General features: G+C 39.6%; 1 protein-coding gene across 2 annotated transcripts in view; it reads right to left on the bottom strand.

The window, feature by feature from the left end:
- Positions 1–4158: 4158 nt before the first annotated feature.
- The window catches only part of ERMP1 (endoplasmic reticulum metallopeptidase 1), a 57112-nt gene continuing 44946 nt past the window's right edge, over positions 4159–16324 (bottom strand). For both annotated transcript variants that reach the window (XM_028835179.2, XM_028835180.2), the window contains 2 exons: positions 6388–6551; positions 4159–6267 (listed from right to left, as the gene is read on the bottom strand). In XM_028835179.2, coding sequence (XP_028691012.2) covers positions 6103–6267; positions 6388–6551 — 329 coding nt within the window. In that variant the 3' untranslated portion in view covers positions 4159–6102. The remainder of the gene's footprint in view (positions 6268–6387; positions 6552–16324) is intronic.

Genomic DNA, 16324 nt, shown 5'->3' with positions numbered 1-16324 from the left:
CCTCCAAGAAATATGGGACTACGTGAAAAGGCCAAATGTGCGTTTTAATGGTGTACCTGAAAGCAACAAGGAAAATGGAACCAAGTTGGAAAACACTCTTCAGGATATTATCCAGGAGAACTTCCCCAACCTAGCAAGGCAGGCCAACATTCAATTCAGGAAATATAGAGAACACCGCAAAGACACTCCTCAAGTAGAGCAACCCCAAGACACATAATTGTCAAATTCACCAAGGTTGAAATGAAGGAAAAAATATTAGGCAGAGAGAAAGGTCGGGTTACCCACAAAGGGAAGCCCATCAGACTAGCAGATCTCTTGGCAGAAATTCTACAAGCCAGAAGACAGTGGGGGCCCATATTTAATATTCTTAAAGAATTTTCAACCCAGAATTTCATATCCAGCCAAACCAAGCTTCATAAGCAAAGGAGAAATAAAGTCCTTTACAGACAAGCAAATGCCGAGAGATTTGTCACCACCAGGCCTGCCTTACAAGAGCTCCTGAAGGAAGCACTAAACATGGAAACGAACAACTGGTACCAGCCACTGCAAAAACATACCAAATTGTAAAGGCCATCAAGAGTATGAAGAAACTGCATCAACTAATGGGCAAAATAACCAGCTAGCATCATAATGACAGGATCAAATTCACACATAACAATATTAAATGTAAATGGACTAATGCCCCAATTAAAAGACACAGACTGGCAAACTGGAGAGAGTCAAGACTCATCAGTGTGCTGTATTCAGGAGACTCATCTCACGTGCAAAGACACACATAGGCTCAAAATAAAGGGATGTAGGAATATTTACCAAGAAAATGGAAAGCAAAAATAAAAACAGTTGCAATCCTAGTTTCTGATAAAACAGACTTTAAACAAAGATCAAAAGGGATAAAGAAAGGCATTACATAATGGTAAAGGGATCAATGCAACAAGAAGAGCTAACTATCCTAAATATATATGTACCCAAAACAGGAGCACCCAGATTTATAAAGTTCTTAGAGACCTACAAAGAGACTTAGATTCCCACACAATAATGGTGGGAGACTTTAACACCCCCTGTCAACATTAGATCAACATGATTGTATATTTAGAAAACCCTATAGTCTCAGACCAAAATCTCCTTAAGCTGATAAGCAACTTCAGCAAAGCCTCAGGATACAAAATCAATGTGCAAAAATCACAAGCATTCCTATACACCAATGACAGCCAAATTATGAGTGAACTCCCATTCACAACTGCCACTAAGACAATAAAATACCTAGGAATACAACTTGCAAGGGATATGAAGGACCTCTTCAAGAACTACAAACCACTGCTCAAGGAAATGAGGGGATACACACAAATGGAAAAACATTCCATGCTCATGGATAGGAAGAATCAGTTTGGTGAAAATGACCATACTGCCCAAAGTAATTTATAGATTCAATGCTATCTCCATCAAGCTACCATTGACTTTCTTCACAGAATTGGAAATAACTACTTTAAATTTCATATGGAACCAAAAAAGAGCCCACATAGCCAAGACAATCCTAAGAAAAAGAACAAAGCCAGAGGCATCACACTACCTGACTTCAAACTATACTACAAGGTCACAGTAACAAAAACAGCATGGTACTGGTACCAAAACAGAGATATAGACCAATGGAACAGAACAGAGGCCTCAGAAATAATACCACACATCTGCAACCATCTGATCTTTGACAAACCTGACAAAAACAAGCAATGAGGAAGGGATTCCCTATTTAATAAATAGTGTTGGAAAAACTGGCTAGCCATATGCATAAAGCTGAAACTGGATCCCTTCTTTACACCTTATACAAAAACCGAGATGGATTAAAGTCTTACCATAAAAACCCTGAAAGAAAACCTAGGCAATACCATTCAGGACATAGGCAGAGGCAAAGACTTCATGACTAAAATACCAAAAGCAATGGCAACAGAAGCCAAAATAGTCAAATGGGATCTAATTAAAGAGCTTCTGCACAGCAAAAGAAACTAACATCAGAGTGAACAGGCAACCTACAGAATGGTCGAGAAAGTTTTTGCAATCTATCCATCTGACAAACGGCTAGTATCCAAAATTTACAAAGAATTTAAACTTACAAGAAAAAAAAACCCATCAAAAAGTGGGCAAAGGATATGAACAGACACTTCTCAAAAGAAGACATTTATGCAGCCAACAAACATATGAAAAAAAAGCTCATCATCACTGGTCAGAGAAATGCAAATCAAAACCACAATGAGATACCATCTCACACCAGTTAGAATGGCAATCATTAAAAAGAAACAACAGATGCTAGAGAGGATGTGGAGAAATAGGAATGCTTTTATACTGTTGGTGGGAGTGTAAATTAGTTCAACCATTGTGGAAGACAGTGTGGGGATTCCTCAAGGATCTAGAACTAGAAATACCATTTGACCCAGCAATCCCATTACTGGGTATATACTTAAGGGATTATAAATCATTCTACTATAAAGACACATGCACACGTATGTTTACTGCAGCACTGTTCACAATAGCAAAGACTCAGAACCAACCCAAATGCCCATCAACGATTGACTGGATAAAGAAAATGTGGCACATATACACCATGGAATACTATGCAGCCCTAAAAATGGATGAGTTCATGTCCTTTGCAGGGACATGGATGAAGCTGGAAACCATCATTCTCAGCAAACTAACACAAGAACAGAAAACCAAACACTGCATGTTCTCACTCATAAGTGGGAGTTGAACAATGAGAACACCTGGACACAGGGAGGGGAACATCACACACCAGGGCCTGTCAGAGGGTGGGGGGCTAGGGGAGGGATAGCATTATGAGAAATACCTAATGTAGATGATGGGTTGATGGGTGCAGGAAACTGCCATGGCACATGTATACATATGTAACAAACCTGCACATTTTGCATATGTACCCCAGAACTTAAAGTATAATTTTTAAAAATTTAAAAGTCATAACTGCATCTTGGCTAAAAACAAAGAGCCATAACTGCTCTTGGCTTTACTGGCCCTAAAAGAAGGAGTGTTAGAAGTTGTTCAGCTGCTTCACCTTGTATTGAACTTTTCTGAGAGAATTCACTCAAAGCTTAAATAATTTGCAGAGAGATCTTTGAACTCAAAGTTCATGCTCTATTTTGGTGAGTGGTGGTACCCTTTCCTCCTGTGGAGTTTAGAATAAACAATGGGTCACTGACTGAAAGGCAATTTCTTCTCGCCCTCCTACCCTTACTCCCAAATAAAAGAATGCCCTTCATCCTTTGCTATTTTTTTGCTAATGGGGATGATTTTAAACTCCTACATATGCTGAAGCTCAACATTTACCTAATAATTTCTGTGAAATTCAGAAGTACCATTTCATTCTAAAATAAAGGATTCTAACTGAAGTAAACATTTCCATGTTGAGTTCTTTGCTCACATGAGCCATCTAGGTCTTCCAACAGCAATTAAAAGGCTCTGTGGACATGGAATAACCCCTGAAAATATGGGGATACAGAAGAACACAGCATCTGTTTTTCTGTTAAAAAGATATCAACCAGTATATTAAAAAGTTTATTTCAGTAACATTATAAGGCAACAATCCTCAGTAAGTCAACCAGTGACAAGAAATTGACAAAACGCTCCTTCTACAGCTTCCTGAGACAGCAGGCTGGCTTGTGGCCCCTTTGGTGGTAACATCTTAAGGAATCCTATCATGTTTGTTTGTTTATGCTAAACTGTAAAAACAAACACTTCATGCGACAATCATTCTTAGGTCAAACACAAGAACGAACTACTTTGAAATCGTAATTCTTCACACTTTTTCCCTGAATATGCTGTACTGTACTACTAACATTAAATTCTGTAGAAAATAATGCATTGTTAGTGACTTTGTTAGACCCTTTTAGAAATTATTTAAATGATCACTCTTATAAAAAAATTTTAATCTCAGAATCTACTGTGACAGACAAATGGTATACTTAACAGTTGAGTCATAAATACTGTGTATAATTGCTTGACCATCTCTGGCATTTAAATGACCTCCCAGAATATTACACAAGCCCTGAGACTAGTGAGCATCTTATTACTGACCTTGTACAACACCAAAGTTTCATAATGCTAAAGAAAACCAAAACAAAAGACAATGGTTTACACAGGAAAATAACCCAAAGGCAATACGAAAACAGTCATAATTTATTACTGATAAAGAGTAAAGGCATCCTTCCCAAAGCGGGGGGAAATCACAGGGAACACTAATTATATCAGATAAACCACGGGGATGGAAAATAGGCCCATATTTTAAAATTCATTGAGAAATCATTACTTTTTCTCCACAACTGTGATTCTATACAAGATACAAACCCTGCAAACCTTTTGTGCTACCTGACGGATAAAAGTAGCAGGAGCCAGACTCCTGAAGCACTTGTGATTTCTACAAAGTCAAGGAAAAGCAATGACTCCAGTGTGCAGTGCTGATGCATGTGACAGCCTAACGTGTTATTATTCAGCTCTGGCTGCAGCCCTATCTACGTGGGCCCAGTTAGTTTAGGGAATCACAAGATTAGGCAGACAATGAGGAGCATGATTTTAAAAAGCATATCATACACATTAAACAAGCAGCTTCAAGGACGTTTTCTCCTGCGATGCACACTTACTGTGCTCTTTCTATTCAGATAGATCCACAGACCACCTTTCAAGACCATTCCTCTCTCATTTCCTCCATCACCCAAGATAAATCTAGCTACCCTTTTTTGTTTTGTTAACTGTGCCTTTTCTTTCAGCTTTTTGTCCTTGTTAAAATTTGTCCAATGTTTCACATTTCCTAATGATAAAAAGAAAGCTTGCATAGTTTACCATTGATCTCACCAATCCCCTCACTGCTGGAACCAAAAAGCCATGAGAGGTACTGCTGTGATACACCTTACAAGCTACATAGCCATCTTCAAAATGAAAACCACCTTTAAGTCCTCATGCTGCCACTATGCAGGATCTGAACCACCTACAGGTACAGTGGTCTCATTCCAGTATAAGCCACAACCTCAAGTCTCAGGAAAGCCAGCCTGCTGGATAGTAAATTACTGAGAAAAACTAATCTATTCAACTGGCTGGAAAACAAAAAGGCCCAGTGCATCAATAAGATTATACCATAAAGGATTAACCTTGTATAACACAAGACTCCTAGGAAACAAAGAAAAAAGGATAAATATTTATAAAATGCCCACTACTCCCAGCCTTCCTTCTACCCCAGAATAGCCCAGGTGGCAGCTCAGTGCTCTGAGGAAGGAAGTTAAGGTCATGTACTGGCACAAACAATATTCTGAACCAAAAGAACCTATGAAAACCAGAGGGATATGTGGCCAAACTACTACCCTTTTCAACTTGGTAAGATGGAGAGGGGTAAACAGACATGTTTCAGAGGAAAACAGGCATAGAAAACCACCTCAGGAAAGCAGCACAGCAGTGGATCTGGGTGTCCATTTGTCAGGACAGTGAGTCACCAGCTCAGCACAGGGTCCAGGCCTCAGCACAGAGACACAAAGCACATCTGAGAGGCTGCCTGAAGAAACAGCTCGACAAAGAAAAAGGCTACAGCCTCAAGAGCGCAATGCTTCTCTTTTCTCCCAGCCCTATGGCAATCACTTCCCAGTGACCTACACAGAGTTATAGTCTCAAGGGGAATCACTACCCCAGTGAATGATATTTTACCCACCATCCACGAATACAACAAATGGTTTTGGGGCTTACATTGGAAACAACTTTTGTCTCATTAACAATGGTCTAACAGTGTACATCTTTCTTGATCCTAACGGGGCACCTACTGAAGTGGTTTGTTGGCTTTTGTCCTTAAGGTCATATGAAATGACGTGTGTGTAGTGGCAGTACCCACATGTGCTTAAGTGCCAGAAGACTGGCATTTTCAAGTGTCAACAGGCCATGCATCATTGTGCCACAGCTAAACCCTTACAGTGCTTGGCCCTGAAAAGTGTTAACGCAGAAAGTTCTTTGAACATATGCTCATTAAAATTCATTGACTTACGTTACAAACATCCACGTAACATAGGGAGAAACCATGTCACATGGAGTATCCACTGGGCACGTACTTAGAGCTCATCCACAAAACTAAAACACAAAGAGATCGTAGGTGCACACCCAGGCAGAGGGAAATGTCCAATCTGGGAACCTTTCCTTCAGAGCATCCAGTTGAGGGGATCTCTTGTCTTCCCCAGATAGATAGTGAGCAGCAATGGCCACAGTGACCATTCCTTCAGGATGTTCTTCTGAGACCTGCCAGAGAAAATCAATTAGTTCTCCAGTTCTCGGAAGCCAGATACTGAACCCAAGGTTCTTGCTAAATACCACCTGGGAACCTAATCAATGAAACAAACAATGCTGGGAAATTTGCACCTGCACTTCTATCCAGAACTGCCATGCAGAGGCCTGGAGTCCATGGGAATAAAAGACAAAGTAGTCTCCTCCTTTACTTGTGACTGGGGTGCCATTACCAAGAGACCACTGAGAAAGTGTTGACCCTTTGTGGGCTCGAACATAAAAGGACATATGGCTTGGTCCTGTAAGGTAAAAGGAAGAAATAACAGTTAATCTTTGTAAAAGGATCAAAAAAATAACCCACAATCCAAACCAGACTTCATAAAGGTTCATGCCTGTGTGACTTTAAATATACTCGCTATAAACCTAATGGGCAGTTTGGACACTTAGTGTGAATCAACAAGGTTAAATGAGGTACAGGAGAAAAGGCACAGGCTCTAAATGAGAAAGCCTGTGGTAACTTGGTCCTATCACTTACCTGCTGCATGACATCAGGAATTTAATCGATGTCACAATTTCTTCATCTATGAAATAGATTTTTTGAGGGGATTATATAAAAAAAGCATATGAAAGTGTTGGCAAAACTGCAAAGTGCTATAACAGTACTGAATAGGATTGTCATTATGGAGTTGTAATTTTCAGTTGATCACGTAATACCTTAAAATATGTTTTACTAGTTTTCCCTTCAAGCTAGAAAGTATCAGCTCAGTTCTGAGAATTTAGTCATCACTGGGAACTTCCAAGGAAACTGACAGTGGCAGTCAAACTAAAACTAAAATAGATAAAACTAAACAAAAACACACCCTCAGCCTTCAGACAGAGAATACCCACATTTGAAATAACCGTAAATTTTTAAATCTCAGGGAGCAATCTCACACACGTGTGCCCACCGTGCTTCTGCTGCAAGGCTTTGTGGCAAACGCAGACCAAGTAAGTCCACCCTAAATCTGAAAATACCACTATAGTGTCCAGTCAAAGAAAGGTTTACAGGGCAGGGACTTAAAAGTATATTATTGAAGTAACAGTCTTCAAAACCAAAGCTTCTCAGGGTAAAATAAACCAAAAAAGAAGGAAGAGGCAACCTCTGGCATTTGGATGATGAAGGTGAAAAGAAAAAAAGAAAATTCAGGGTCCTGCAAGAAAAATCCAATCAAAAACGTTGAGTGAGATATGTATTATTCATTCACACCAACGCAAACTTACTAAGGAATCTAGACTTTATTACACTGACAGAAAAGGAAGTCATTGCTAGAAATCTTACAAAACAGCACAAAAATGAGGAAGAAAAGGGCAAACAGATCCATACAGTTATTACCAAAAAAAAAAAAAAAATCAGAAAATTCTTCTTGGAAAAAAAAACCCAACCATGAAGCAGAAGCAAATGTTATGATCACACTCCAACTACAAATGTATCCATACAAACATTTGGGCATATTTAAAACCCCACCATGAATCAGAAATTCTTACTAGAAGGAAGAATTAAAAGGACTGACTAGACTCAGAAAACAAATGGAGGAAAAAGGCAAAATTACCTTAGAAATGAAGACAATTACAAGATGCCCAACAGAACAGATTCAAAGGAAAATTTATTAACAGGCATAAAGACAGGAGAAATACTAAGAAAATTAAAATGGGAAAAAGCAAAGTAAAAAAAGGTTAGCGATAGTGGTAAAAATGGAAGGCAGGTCAAAAAGAAGTATTCATTTGGTATCCCAGAAGAAAACCGAACAACGAAACAGAACTAATATTTAAAACTGTAATCCAAGAAAGCATTCCAGAAATAAAAGGAGAGCTGAATCTACACATTGAAAGGGACTACCAGGCACCTTAGAATATTAACATAGAACAAACAACTTCAAAACATAACCTAGTAAAACAGATTTCAAAGAAAAAAAAAATCTTCAAGGTCTTCAGTAAAAAGATCAAGTAACTTACAAAAAAAATTACATTGTATCAGACTCCAAAAACAAAATATAAAATAAGGCAACAATGGAACAGCAATTTTTTAAAAAAATATTGGAAAATGTGAACCGAAGATTTTGTCTACCAACTTGTCCCTCAACTATCAAGGTTATAGAAAACCAATTTTAGCCATATAGAAACAGAGCACTCATGAGCCCTTCAGAAACAATCTAGAGAATAAGAAACAGTCTAGAGAATAAGATTCATCTAACCAAGAGATAACTCTACAAACTTCAGCAAAAGAACTTTTTCTTGAGACGGGGTTTTGCTCTATCACCTAGGTTTGAGTGCAGTGGCACTCAAACACAGCCCACTGCTCTACCACCTAGGCTGGAGTCCAGTGGCATGAACACAGCCCACTGCAGCCTTGACTTCCTTGGCTTGAGCAATCCTGTTGCCTCAGCCTCCCAAGTAGCTGGGACTACAGATGCATGCTACAAACCTGGCTTTTTTTTTTTTTTTTTTTGGTAGAGATGGGGTCTCCCCATGTTGCCCAGGCTGGTCTCGAGCTCCTGGGCTCAAGCCATCCTCCCACCTCAACCTCCCAAAGTACTCCCAAAGTAAGCCACCACACCTGGCCAAAAGAACTTACTATAGTGAGGATTTTAATACATCCAAATGTATTACAAAAACACTAAGGTGAAGGTATAAAACAAATGTGCAAATGTTACATGCTGTAACAAATATTGGATGGAAAATGGGAGAGAGAAAGAGGAAAATATAATAAGCATGCTGTTGTACAGGTTAATTGGTGAGAGTTAAAACAATACATTTATTTATTTATTTATTTTCTGAGACGGGGTCTCGCTCTGTGGCCCAGGCTGGAGTGCAGGGGCGCAATTTCAGCTCACTGCAACCTCTGCCTCCCAGGTTCAAGTAAAATAATAGAGAATTAAAACAAATATAAATATTCATAAATGCCAGAAAATAAATGTTTTAAAGAGCATAGAAGACACCTCATAGAAAAAAGGAACATAACAAATAAAGCAATACATGTAATTATAAAATATTGTGACAACTGAGGCCAAATCTGTGAGTAATAAAAATTAATGTAAATAAACCTAACTTACCCACTAAAAGAAAAAAAATTTCAACTTGGCTTACAAAGCCAAGCCCAATCACATACTGTATGTTTCCTGAATACAGAGATTCAGAAAGGGTAAACGAAGGTATGAACAAAGGTATTTCAGGCAAGTGGAAATTGTTTAAAAGTCCTATCTTATTTCTGAAAAAACAGAATTCAAGGCAAAAGCATTAAATATAAAAGGGGTACTTTTTAATACTAAAAGTCACAATTCACAATGAAGACATAAAAATTGTGAATATCTATGCATCAGATAACACAGCAACCACTTTATAAAGAAAACTACAGGAGACGTATAGAAGATATATACATATAAACGGACAAATAAGAAACTCCAATACTCCATTCAGTACAAGACACGTCAATCGAGCAAAAAATAAGGATGATATAGGAAGACTTAAAATGACCAATGAGGTAGATCATGTGGATGTATACAGGTTAAGTATTCCTTATTTGAAATGCTTGAGACCAGAAGTGTTTCAGATTTTGGAATACTTGCATTACCCTATAGGTACCATGCAGGCCTTTTTGGCATTTTAAACAATATCTTTACACAACAGAACAGAGAATAAGCAAAAACAAAAACAAAACAAAAGTGTGTAATGCACATAGGTCTGGGCTTCATGTGAAGTATTATGAGAAACCTGCCATTGGCATATGCAGCCTACACACGTACCATTTTATTACTCTTTACAGGCATGCTTGCATGGAGAATCCGGGTGTGTGAGGAATGTATGTCACAGTTGAAAGGGGCTGGAAAGGTTTTCTTCCCCCAGGGATACTGAGTAACTGTGTTGTGTGCCTATGTTTTGACTATGAGCTGTCATATGAGGTCAGATGTGGAATTTTCCTTTTTTTTTTTTTTTTGAGACACGGTGTCACTCTGTCACCAAGGCTGGGGTGCAGTGGTGCAATTATGACTCACTGTAGTCTCCAATTCCTGGACTCAAGCAGTCCTCCCTCCTGGGTAGCTAGGACTACAGGCGTGAGCTATTATACCTGGCTAATGTTTTAATTTTTTGTAGAGACAAGGTCTGACTATGTTGCCCAGGCTGGTCCCAAACTCCTGGCCCCAAGTGATTCTTCTGCCTTGGCCTTCCCAAATGTGGGGATTACAGGTATGAGCCACCACGGCTGGCAGAATTTTCCTTTTGTGGCATCAAGCATCAAGTTGGTGCTCAAAAAGTTTTGGATTTCAGATTTTTGGATGAGGGTGCTCAATCTGTATATATCAAAACTTTATGTACTGATAATACGAAATATACCTTCTCAAGTGAGCATCAAACACTTACAAAATCGAGTACTAGAGATCACACAAGAAATACAGGAAAGTTATATAAAATTAGAAATAAATGACATTGATCACAATTTAATAAAACTGATTTGTTGAAATTAACAATAAAACAGCTTTCCTCCGGAAATTAAAAGGTCTTCTATTAAAGACTTCCGTGAAAGAGGAAGTACAAACTGAAATTACAGAATTTTTTTAAAACAGGAACTATTAGATACATGCAAAACAGTAATAAGAGGAAAATTCATAGCAATAAATTTTGGGGGGTGTTGATGCAATGGCTAATGCCTGTAATCTTAACACTTTAGGAGGCCAAGGCAGGAGGATCACTTGAGGGCAATATAGCGAGACACCATCTCTAGATAAAGTTTTTTTAAAAATTTGCCAGGAGTGGTGACATACACCTGTAGTCCCAGCCACTCCAGAGGCTGAGATAGGAGGATCACTTGGAGCCCATGAGTTTGATGCTGCAGTGAGCCATGATCACACCACTGCACTCCAGTCTGAGTGACCAGGGAGATACCAAATCAAAAATATCTGTCTTTTTTCAGTAAAATAAATTTTTAAAAGTGACTTGGGTCAAAAAGAACAACAAAGTAACCAAAAGAAAGCAAAGATGAAAGCAGGAATCAATGAAATACAGAACAAAAACAGACCTAATTTTTAAAAATAGAAGTTTTTTTCCCTAAATTAACAAAATAAGACAACTGCTAGCTAAATTAAGAGAGGAGCAGTGGGGAAAGAGAGCAAAACAGAGAAAACACAAATATACAAAAAGATAAAAAGAAAAATAAACAATAAATTTATAAAATCACATGACTATTTTGCAGGCCTCTATACTAATAAATTTGAAAACCCAGAAGAAATCAGTACTTTTCTAGAAAAATATAGATTACCAAAACTGAGCAAATTAAAGATATAAAGTTTAAACAGACCAGTTTCCCTAGAAAAAATTAAGGAACTGCCCCCCATAAAAGCACCAGGCCCTGATGGCGTTCACAGAGGAATTCAAGGCAACTTCCCAACCAAATAGCTCCAATGCTCCATAAACTGTTCCAAGGTATTGAAAATGAAGGAAAACTAATTGTTGTTATAAAGTATTAATAAAGAGTACAAAGAAAAAAGCAGACCAGTATCATTCATGAATATTAATGCACAATTTCCCAGTAACATCAGCAAACAGAATCCATCACCACATTAATAAAATAATAGGCCATAAAAAAGACACAATGAAGAAAATTCCTATCACTGCCTTCAGAGATGCTCAAAAAGCCTTTCTCAAAATAAAACACTCATTTCTTGTTTTTAAAATTCAACAAGATGACAGCTGATGAATGCTTGCTGAAAATGATTTTAAAAAATATGTACCTTAGTCCTAAGACCAGGATCTTAAATATGAGGAAAACACTAGAGACCTCTGCACTAATATCAAAAACAAGACAAGGATGCTCACTATATCCGTAACTTCAACACTGTGCTAGAATTTATTAGCCAACTGGACAATTAGAGGCATAAAAATTGGTAGAAAAGAAATAAAACTCTATTTGCAGATGATATGCAGCAGTCAATAAACCACACCTGATATCTATTTTTGTATGGCCCTCAGGCTAGGAATGATTTTTACATTTTTAATGGGTGGTAAAGAAAAAAAAAAGGGGGGAAACAAAAGAATGTGACCTAGGCAAGGCCTAAATTATTTACTACCTTAATGATATGGTTTGCCTGTGTCCCCACCCAAATCTCATCTTGAATTGTAACTCCCACAATTCCCATGTGTGGTGAGAGGAACCCAGTGGGAAGTGGTTAAATCTTGGGGGCACATCTTTCTCATGCTGTTCTCATGATAGTGAATTAGTCTCACAAGATCTGATGGTTTTAAAAACAGTAGTTTCCCTGCACAAGCTCTCCTTTGCCTGCTGCCATCCATGTAAGACATGACTTGCTCCTCCTTGCCTTTCACCTTCTGCCATGACTGTAAGGCTTCCCCAGCCACGTGGAACTGTAAGTCCAATAAACCTCTTTCTTTTGTAAATTGCCCAGTCTCAGGTATGTCTTTATCAGCAACATGTAAACAGACTAATACAGTAAACTGGTACCAGTAGAGTAGGGTGCTGCTGAAAAGGTACCCAAAAATGTGGGAGCAACTTTGGAACTGGGTAAAAGGCAGAGGCTGCAGCAGTTTTGGAGGGCTCAGAAGAAGAGGAAAATGTGGGAAAGTCTGGAACGTCCTAGAGACTTGTTGAATGGCTGTGACCAAAATACTGATAATGATATGGAAAATAAAGTCCAGGCTGAGGTGGTCTTGGATAGAAATGAGGAACTTCTTGGGAACTACAGCAAAGGTAACTCTTCTTATGTTTTAGCAAAGAGACTGGCGGCATTTTGCCCCTGCCCTAGAGATGTGTGGAACTCTGAACTCAATTGAGAGAGATGATTTAGGGTAGCTGGTGGAAGGAATTTCTAAGCAGCAAAGCACTCAAGAAGTGGCTTGGGTGCTGTTAAAGGCAGTTTTATAAGGGAAGCAGAGCACAAAATTCAGAAAATTTGCAGCCTGACAATGTGATAGAAAAGAAAATCCCATTTTCTGAGGAGAAATTCAAGCCAGCTGCAGAAATTTGCGTAAGTAACAAGGAGCCAAATTTTAATCCCCAAGACAATAGGGAAAACGTCTCCAGGGCATGTCAGAGGTCTTCACAGCAGCCGCTCCCATCACTGGCCCAGAGGCCTAAGAGGCAAAAGTGGTTTCATGGGCTATGCCCAGGGTCTCCATACTGTGTGCAGCCTAGTGACTTAGTGCCCTGCATCTCAACCACTCCAGCCATGGCTGAAAAGGACCAACGCAGAGCTCAGGACGTGGCTTCAAAGGGTGCAACCCTCAAGCCTTGGCAGCTTCCACATGGTGTTGAGCCTGTGAGCACATAAAAGTCAAAAACTGGGGTTTGAAAACCTCTGCCTAGATTTCAGAAGCTGTATGGAAACGCCTGGATGCCCAGGCAGAAGTTTGTGCAGGGGTGGGGCCTTCATGGAGAACTTCTGTTAGGGCAGTGTGGAAGGGAAACGTGGGGTTGGAGCCCCCACACAGAGTCCCTACTGGGGCACTGCCTGGTGGAGCTGCAAGAAGAGGGCTACTATCCTCCAGACCCCAGGATAGTGGATCCACTGACAGCTTGCACTATTGCTCCTGGAAAAGCCACAGACACTCAACGCCAGCCAGTGAAGGCAGCTGGGGTGAGACTGTACCTGCAAAGCCACAGGGATGGAGCTGCCCAAGACCATGGAAACCCACCTCTTGCATCCGTGTGACTTGGATGTGAAACATGGAATCAAAGGAGATGATTTTGGAACTTTAAGATTTGACTGCCCTGCTGGATTTCGGACTTGCATAAGGCCTGTAGCCCCTTTGTTTTGGCCAATTTCTCTCATTTGGAATGGCTGTATTTACCCAATGCCTGTACCCCCATTGTATCTAGGAAGTAACTAACTTGCTTTTGATTTTATAGGCTCATAGGCAGAAGGGACTTGCTTTGTCTCAGATGAGACTTTGGACTGTGGACTTTTAATGCTAAAATGAGTTAAGACCTTAGGGGACTGTTGGGAAGGCAACATATAAGATGTGACTTGCTCTTCCTTGCCTTTCACCTTCTGCCATGATCTGGGGCCACCCCAGCCACATGGAACTGTAAGTCCAATAAACCTCTTTCTTTTGTAAATTGCCCAGTCTCGGGTATGTCTTTATGAGCAGCATAAAAACAGACTGGCCCTTTAGAGAAAAAGTTTGTGAACCCCTGGTATATCTGGAGAACCAAAGGATATCAATGGTTAAACTAACTCAAAAAATACAAGATTCAGTTAGGTAGTAGGATATAAAATTGACATGTAGAAATCAACTGCCTTCACACATACAAAAAATAATCAGAGGATATAATGGTAGAGAAATGCCCTCAATTATAAACAGCAACACAATCTAGATGAGAAAAACCTCTCAGACAGGGTTTCGCTCTGTCACCCAGCCTGGAGTATGGTAGCACAATCACAGCTCACTGCAACCTCGAATTCTATGCCCAAGCGATTCTCCTACCTCAGCCTCCCAAGTAGCTGGGACTACAGGTGTGCACAAGCACTCTTAATTTTTTTCTTTTTTTGTAGAGATGGGGTCTCACTATGTTGCATAGGCTGGTCCCAGGCTCAAGCAATCTGCCTACCTCAGCCTCCCAAAGTGCTGGGACTATAGGGGGAAAACCCCTGAAAGACATAAAAATAGATTTGAACAAAGGAAATGTCATTTCCAGGTCACTGATAGGATGACTCAACATTGTATCAGTTCTCCTGAAGGTAATTTATAAATTTATTATGATACTCCAAAAATACCAATAAGCAATAAGCTTTATATTAGAATTGGGTAAGTTATTACTGATGTTCATATGAAAAAGAAAATAGCAAGGAAGATAAACAAAAACAGCAAGGAAAATACTGAAAAACAAAAACTACAAAGGAGCTTAATGCTTTCAATCATGAAAATACTATAAAGCTTCTATAATTAAAAGTGTAATAACTAGTGTACAAATAGACCCACACATACACAGTCAAATGATTTCTGATAAGGGCACCAAAGCAATTCAATGGTAAAAGTATTTTCAAAAAATGGTGCTAGGAAAACTTGATATCCATAAAGGAAAAAAAGAGCCTTGACCCCTACACCTCAGACCATACACAAAAATTAATTCAAGGTGGATCACAGGCCTAAACATAAAAGCTAAAGCTGTAAAGCTTCTAGGAGGAAATGTAAGAATCTATGTTTGTGACCACTAGGTAGGCAATAGTTTTTTAGAGGAATAAAAAGCACTGATCCTGAAAGAAAACCCTGATATACTGGACTTCAGAGAAATTTAAAACTTCTGCACATCAAAAGACAACATTAAAAAAAGAATGTAGAAAATCTTCACAACATATATCAGATGAAGGATTTTTATCTGGAATACACAAACTCTTACAAGTCAAGAAGAAACATAATGTGTGTGTGTGTGTATATATATATATATATTTTTTTTTTTTTTGGAGACAGAGTCTCACTCTGTCGCTCAGGCTGGAGTGCAGTGGCACAATCTTGGCTCACTGCAACCTCCGCCTCGCGGGTTCAAGTGATTCTCCTGCCTCAGCCCCCCAAGTAGCTGGGCTTACAGATGCACACCAATACACCCAGCTAATTTTTTATATTTTTGGTAGAGATGAGGTTTCACCATGTTGGCCAGGCTGGTCTTGAACTCCTGACCTCAAATGATCTGCCTGTCTCAGCTGCCCAAAGTGCTGGGATTGCAGACGTGAGCCACCATGCCCGGCCCATGACTTTTTAAAAAGGGAAAAGAGCTGGGTGCAGTGTTCATGCTGGTAATCCCAGCACTCTGGGAGGCAAAGGCGAGAGGACAGCTTGAGCCCAGGGAGTTTGAGACCAGCCTGGGCAACACTGTGGGATCTTGTCTCTATAAAATACTTCAGCCGGGCGCGGTGGCTCAAGCCTGTAATCCCAGCACTTTGGGAGGCCGAGACGGGCGGATCACGAGGTCAGGAGATCGAGACCATCCTGGCTAACACGGTGAAACCCCGTCTCTACTAAAAAATACAAAAAACTAGCCGGGCGAGGTGGCGGGCGCCTGTAGTCCCAGCTACTCGGGAGGCTGAGG

This window comes from Macaca mulatta, chromosome 15 (genome assembly GCF_049350105.2).
Source record: "Macaca mulatta isolate MMU2019108-1 chromosome 15, T2T-MMU8v2.0, whole genome shotgun sequence".
NCBI classification, from domain to species: Eukaryota; Metazoa; Chordata; class Mammalia; order Primates; family Cercopithecidae; genus Macaca; species Macaca mulatta.
Note: the sequence above shows the minus strand (reverse complement) of the source record. Positions and strands in the feature narration are given on the sequence as shown.